Consider the following 7,500-nt stretch of genomic DNA (forward strand, 5'->3'; position numbering starts at 1 on the left):
CGGAAGATGAATAGAATTGAAATAATTTCAAATAAAACTGATTCAACCTCTGCTTTCTAAATCGACCCATGATGCACTGCATGGACTGCAAGTCCAAATACATACTTCATGTAAACTCAAATATTGAGTCTTAGATAAAAATGGCTACACAATTTAAAGAATGGCTCAGAACATTGACTGTGTCTCACCAAGGATGATAAGTTTTGGAAGAAATGTAGTTTCCAGCACTATACCAGCCTTCTCAAAATATTTTTGGAGAGCAGGTCATAAGGAAAGTGGAGACGGTTTTGGTGCTAAAGGCACCCACGTGAGTGGCCAAAGGCCAAAGGGGGTTTCAGGGCATGCTCCCCTAGGGAATTCTTCAAATTTAGACACTCACAGATGCAATTTAGTGCAATCTGGGGAATTTAGAGTGATGAAATTTCACATATGCAATTGACACTTGCATCTAGTCTGACAAAAAAAATTGTACGTCAAATAAGCTTTTTTCAAGCTTCTAAAATAATCTCCAGTGACTTTACGTTAGAGCTAAAAATGTGTTGTCTGATGTACTTTCTGACTGAAAAGAGACGATCAAGCTTTCTGAGGAGGCAGCTCATTGAGCCGTCGTCGGCCCGGTTTTGAGAAGGCTGCTATACATGTACAGAGTACCTGACAAAAATACACTTAGTTAACAAAACAGTAAGGTCAGTTTGTAATAGGTACTTACCATTGCACAATGTGGAGAGTGAAACTAAGATTAGAGTGATCTGCCACATTGTGTTCAACAACAAAAACAACGTGCCTGCAAGGAATGGTGAAAATTTAATATTTGAATTTTAACAATAATTTTAATCATGATGATAGACAGGAAGTTAAGGTTACATGCAAGTTTCTGTTGACACAGTCATACGTAGTTACTAAAAGAAAGAATGACCTATTAAAATGACCTACAACGTTGTCTCAAATGACCCAAAATGACCTAAATGAGTTACCACCATTTTGCCTGTTTTAGATCATTTTAGGTCATTTTAGATCCTTTTGGGTTGTTCCTTGTTTTAGTAACCATGACAGTCATAACATTGACATTTGATTTCCTTAGCATACAAATTTGCAAACAGTAATTAACCCATCAATCCCGGGGGTTCCCCTTTGACAAGAAAAATACTCTGGTGTTAGACAGAGTAAAATAGTTAGTCTGGCCGGTTCAGCCGGCTTGGGTGTCAAAGGGTTAAGGCAGCCTGTTTTTTTTATTTTTTACATGACTTCAATAGTTACAGCTTGTTCATTTAACCCCTAATGTTTTAAGCCTTTTGTCCTCTACCAAAAAATCAGATCACTGTGAGATATATTGGCCATAAAAGAATGAGAAATTATCTAGAGGTGTATAAATAATTTAAGCACTAAACAAGCCCATAGATCTTTTGTAAAATTTCACATTTTTAGAACAAATTATAGTGCTTAAAATAATATGATGTCCTCAATGTTTTGCTCAAAATTTCAACCCTTTCACAGCTCCTACGAGTGATACTCATAGACTTAACTCTGTCTAACGACATATGATTTTACTTGTTAATGATTTTAGAGGGGTGCCCTGGTCCATTAGTTTTTTTTTCCTTGGGGGGGGGGGGGTTGGGGTGGCAGAGAGGAACATTAATCTATGGGATATCAATTTCTTTGGTGGGAGGATTTTTGTGAAGGTGTGCACTGGGTAGATGTAACATAAACATTTCAATTGTGCTGATATAAATAATCAATTTCAGGCATTAAATGACTGGAATGAAAGAGTCATAACCGACCAAGCTGTTTGCGATTGCCAATGCCAGTAAAAAAAATCACTTTCAAGTCTTATTTTAACTGACAATGGATAGGTAAGAGCATAATTGTGAATATATTACTGTTTATACAATATTCGTTATTTCACTTTATAGATAGTCACAGTTAAAATCCTAGTGTTTCTTTTCAATATCATGATTTTAAATTGGTGTATAGGTACATTAATTAACAGGCTGGTTGAGGAGTTGTTCCCTGTTTTCTCGACAATGTTAGGAATGGAAACTCATCCCACTGTACTATACTGTCTGCATTAAATGCGCTTGTCAGTATTCATACAAGTGACCATATCCACATATATGACGAGTCTAATTGGACTTCTCCTTTGCTTTTTGAGCTCTTGTAAGCAGCCCGTGTAAAACTAGTCTGTTCAACACTTTATGAAAAATGCGCAGGTTGTTTACCGTTTTGATTTCAATGTAAGCAGCTGTTCAAAAATCCAGACTAACCGGCCTTCTATAACAAATCTTGACGATTCATATTCAAAACCTCCTTGACTCCAAAAATTGTTGTGAAACCTCTACTATGCGACTTCCTCCGTGTTTATTTATTTATTAATTAATATGCTGTCAGCGTTAATCGCGTGTTAGTGATGCGGCCATAGTTTTTTTTTTTTAATTTTAGACGCATCGGAAAGCTAAGATCGCAGAAAGATCAAAAGCGATATTTATTCAATTTATACACCCAAGTGTGCGATGCGTTATTTGACAAGCAAAAAAGCATTTTATAGCCGGGAAAAATCGCTAACGCATTAAGGACGTGCTAAGCCAATTACAATATCGTTCACGCAGAAAACTTGAATTATGCTTGGAATAGTTTCATGAGTAATATCGTCTTTATGAAAAAACTCTAACAACGTTCACGTTTATCAAAATAAAAGTTACATGAGACGTTTTGAGAAATATATTCAAGCATTCAAATTTCTAACAAATTTACTCTAGCCTTTTATTGTTTTAAATAGCAATAGCGGGATGGAAAGGCTAAGGGCGAGTTGAGAGATTTTTTTTATGCAAATCTCGTGGTTTTGCGCTCAAAAAAACTATGACGATACAGTTGATATGATATGCCATGTAAAATGAAGATCGATAACTTGTTACATTGCTCCTTTTGTCCATGAATGCCCAATCGTCCATTTATAATACACCAAAAAAAAAAAAGATTTGGAAATGAAGTTGATTCAGTCAGAATAAGCTCAAACCATGCAGCAGCGCTGAGCGCTTTATAGATTCCGTTTATGACGTGCAACGGAAATTTCAACAAGTTAACGAAATTACGGAGCGACCACGTTAACTGCACATTACCGATGTACTTCATAATCTACTATTTTAAAAGAAGAAGATGTTTAAAGAAGCGCCTTGATAGCTTAAGCTACTCGACGTGCTTTCTTGTACGAGTGACGCTTGTCGATTTCATTTGCTCTAGGTTTATAGCACTTGAAGTTCAGCTAATAAGTTCCTCGAAAACATCACTGAAGTGCAGTTTAAACAGCGATCTGATTAAAAAAAAGGTATGAAAAACAAAACTTTGTTTGAAATGTAACCTGAAACCAACCGATAACAGACAAGGGCGGCAAATTTCTGCGGAAACATCAACTAATTTGCTTCTTTTGGAATCGACATGCATTACAAGATACGCACAAGCGGTATTCCAGTTGATGACTCTATGTGAAATTATCAGCTTAACCTTAAGCTTAAAGTAAATAACAACATATGCATGTCAGCTCAAAAGTGACGGCTTTTTTGTGCGGCTTTCAGAACTTCAGGTTTCAAAAATAAGCGAAAACTGCAAAAATGTTGGCGTCTTTCTGCAAAACTGTAATACCGATCGATGACTTGCTCGATCGAAACATCGAATGTTTCAGGCGGCCAATATTAAAATCTCTCAACTACTGCATCCGAACAAAAAATCCAACTCTGTTTCACGTTTCTTACCTTAAAACAGGCACCCGAAAATGACAGATGCGAAGTTGAAGACAGATCTCCTCCAAACGGGCGTCAGATAACAGACAGATTGTCAGACTCAAAATAATCAATCGTTGATGAAACCTACGATTAATATGTGCACATTAACGTTTTGGGTGGGCCACTAGTGATCACGTGGTATGTGACGCCATGATTTACATTCTGTGATATCTGCCCCGCTATTTTGAGATCTGACACACATTATTTTTTGACTACGCACGTTTTGCCTTTCCACCTATGCATCACCACCCACTATTGGAAATCAAATTATAGGTGACTCAAGATATGCATTTTTTTCCCAACAATGCTCTTCAATAAATAATTTAATAGGCATCCAGTTTTTACTTTAGTATTCTGAGCAGTCTCAGAAGTCCATCATTTGTGTCCAAATGAATCTTCTTTTTTTTGAACCGCTGTAAGACCTGACCTAAATGATAAAAATTGTGTCTTTTCCAATTCTGTGAGAGTGGATGAACTTTCTTAATGTAACAAAATTGGCTGAAAATTACTCATTCTTCTATATACAAACAGCTTAAATGTGCGAATTCATATGTCCTGCTCTGCAACATCCAATGATTATGCGAACTCCCCGACTATTAAAAGATAGCCTTTCAATTTTTTTATTCTCTCAATCAATACTGATGTAAAATGAAATTCCATTTTTGGGTGGCGAAAAAGGAAATGTTTTTTTCCCCGATTTATTCTCATGATTCGAAAATCAGAATACCTAGCTGGAAAATGAAATATTTTCTTTAATTTCTTCCTGTAAGAAACATCAGCATTTACGGTGCATTGAATACAAGTCATAATAGCACGAAAATTGTGTACTTGTCTTGCTGCTTCGTGAAGTTGTTCCATATCTGGAGCTTACAGCCAAGAAATGAGATACCATGCATCCATCAAGTTTAGAACTTCCGTTTTTGGCAAAACGCAGTTTTTCAGGTTGTCGTTCGTGGTTTGCTTGACCGCGATGCTAAAGCCTGGTTTTCACTAGCGACGCAAAAACAGGCGCAAGCGCAAGAGCGCTTATTTCACCGTGAAAACGGGGTCGACACAAGCACAAAAATTTTCATGTGACGTCATCGCCGCCATGTTGGCGGACGAAAACAAAAGATCTCTGCTTCTTTTGTTCGTTCTTTTGTTCTTTAGCAACGACGACGGCAACGGCAACGGCAACGAGAACGTCGTCGTTAAATGTGAATTCGCGTTTTTGTCATCGCTTCCAAGCATTTTAACGTGACAAAGGTGTTGCAAACCGTCAAGAACTAAACTAGTATGAACGGCGCTCAATTTACGAGAGAGAATGAACGTGTACCCTCAATCTTTGACGTTCTCCTTAAAACCTCAAATTTGGTCATTTCACGTTGTTGTTTTGCTGACGAGTGCAAAGAAATGGACAAAAGTGAAAAACGCACGTGCAGGGCGTGCAAAGTTATTGTTTTTTCAAACTAAATATGCAAATTTTTGACGTTCTCGTTGCCGTCGCTTTTGTCGTTGCTAAAGCTCCCTATTATTGGTGTCTTTAGAGGTTGGTTGAAAACGTCCTTTTGTTCACTTGCGCTTGTGCTTGAGTTCGCTCGCGTCGTGTGAAAACGAAACGCAGCATAAGCACAAGGAAATTTGCTAAGTCCGGTCAATAAAAGCACTCGTTCCAAATTCCCCGCGTCTGAACATTTGAATTAAACGGCGGAAGCCGTCGTTAATTTTGATGCTTTTGTTGAACTTCGAATTCGTGTCCACTAGCATAAGCTACTTATCATTGTACTTGTGCTATGCTGGCGTCCCTGGTGAAAACCAGGCATAATTCTCTGATGTTACAGGAGCGAAACGTGAACATGACGAAACTTAAATTCATTTAGGGTATTCGTTTTTCAGAATACACAAAAATAATCATTCAAAGTCTCTATTTGGGCAAGGCGGAAGCTTGAAAAAAACGTCCCAAGGCGTACAATTAGTTTGCTTTTTTTTTTCTCCATGATTTTTTCTTGTCGAAGCAAGTGTAGAATTTAGGGCGATAAGCACGATTCCATGTTATTGAAATTACTGGCCCTGTATTCTATAATTTAACTTCCTAGGGAAAAAGAAGGATAGTTGAAACTCGTATTTTTTTAATTCTACGCACAAACATCCACACAAGTCCTCAAGTATATACGCTTTCTTATATGATTGTCTTTGGACTTCCTGGGCCAAGACGCGGTGATGGCTGTACTCGGAAATGCTATATAGTTGAATGTTCCATTTTCCTTTAATAAGGAAAATTTGGCATACTTTTGGTTTCACCGGCATCGTTTGAAGAACAACGTAGATAAGATTATTTGAAGACGGCTATTTTTTTTATGTTTGCAAAATATAGTCCAAAGTTTATTTAATTTTAATTAGTATCTCGCTAAAGGAGCAAAAAGTGTACCGGTATTTGGTCATCGCCGGTCGTTTGAAGACCACTTTCGATATTCCGGAACCTTCAAAAGTATGCAAAAGTATGACGTCATTGTGTCGAAAGGATGGGAGTTGACACGGCTTTTCAGTTTGTCCGGCTGAGCGTTCAATATAACAACACGCAGGAATGATTGCCTCAGGGCACGTCACACAGCGACAGGCGTGGAGTCGGGGAGACAGAGGATATTTCCCTAGAAAAGAATAGGGAGAATAACTTTGCTCTGTCGTCAGTATTTCGCGACTATTCTAGCTTGATGACTGCGTACAAAATGGGGGGCGAGGTATCGTAGAACCAAACTGGCACGAACAGTTTTGAACAAAAGATAGCTTGAGAATGAAAGATCCACTGTCGTACGCTCAAGTTTGTTTGCCACCCGATCGGGGAGTTAACACTAGCGTTAAATCAAATTATATTGTTCAGTGTTTCCCTAGGGATTCAAAACACCAGAGAGTTGACACTAGAGTAGTGCCAACACCTGTGTTACAATGTGTTTGTCTCAAGTGTAACCGCAACCGTTGTTGTCAAAACCGTAAATTTGTTGATTTCACGTTTTGCAGAGCACACTAAAGAATTGAACTAAAATGCCTGCCGCACGTGCAGCATGATCCTCTTTCCAATTGAACTCAATTTCTTTGATTCCACTCACGTGACAAGACGGTGCCAAAACGCACGTGATAAGACGGTGCACTCATGTGATAAGTCGGTGCCAAAACAAAAGAAAAAATGGAGCTCAAATTTTGCATAATAATAGAGTCAAGTTTCCAAATTAAAAGAGTTTTTTGTTATTGTTCTTTCCATTAACATGGCCTCCGTGAGGTCAGGTTCAATCAAAGAATAGTATGTTTGCATTCTGGCGTTGCCATTCCTTAAACATATAGACCTTATGCAAAAATGGCTGCCTTTAAATTATTCTTTTGTTCATATTCAAAATAGCCCAACTAACCTCGTTTTTGAGACAAAAATGCTAAAGAATTTGTTACCCCGAACGAGGTTAGTTGGGCTATTTTGAATATGAACAAAAGAATAATTTAAAGGCAGCCATTTTTGCATATATAGGGGCCATATTGTTGCCTTCATTTCATTAACATGCGAATTCCCTCTATGAAGGCATCCTGTACGTCAGTATAAAAATTGGTTTTAAAAGTAGAAGAACTTGTTAAAGTTCAGTCATCTTCCCAATATTATTTATTATTTATTTTTGTTTAGGTAAACACAGGAATTTTGGATATCAAAAAATCATAAATTATTGGTCGGGTTATTGCCGACACATTCTTGTTGAAATTTAGAATT

General features: G+C 37.6%; 1 protein-coding gene across 2 annotated transcripts in view; it reads right to left on the bottom strand.

Annotated features, from left to right (window-relative positions):
* Positions 1 to 7,500, bottom strand: part of LOC138056950 (fibronectin type III domain-containing protein-like) — a 100,871-nt gene that overhangs the window by 36,337 nt on the left and 57,034 nt on the right. Inside the window, exons 1-2 of one of the 2 annotated variants that reach the window (XM_068902942.1) lie at positions 3,744 to 3,897; positions 710 to 784 (exon numbers count right to left, since the gene is read on the bottom strand). In XM_068902942.1, coding sequence (XP_068759043.1) covers positions 710 to 758 — 49 coding nt within the window. In that variant the 5' untranslated portion in view covers positions 759 to 784; positions 3,744 to 3,897. Of the gene's footprint in view, positions 1 to 709; positions 785 to 3,743; positions 3,898 to 7,500 lie in introns of those variants that run through there. The other variant, XM_068902943.1, reaches the window with a different exon arrangement.

Source organism: Montipora capricornis, chromosome 7 (assembly GCF_036669925.1).
Source record: "Montipora capricornis isolate CH-2021 chromosome 7, ASM3666992v2, whole genome shotgun sequence".
Lineage (NCBI taxonomy): Eukaryota > Metazoa > Cnidaria > Anthozoa > Scleractinia > Acroporidae > Montipora > Montipora capricornis.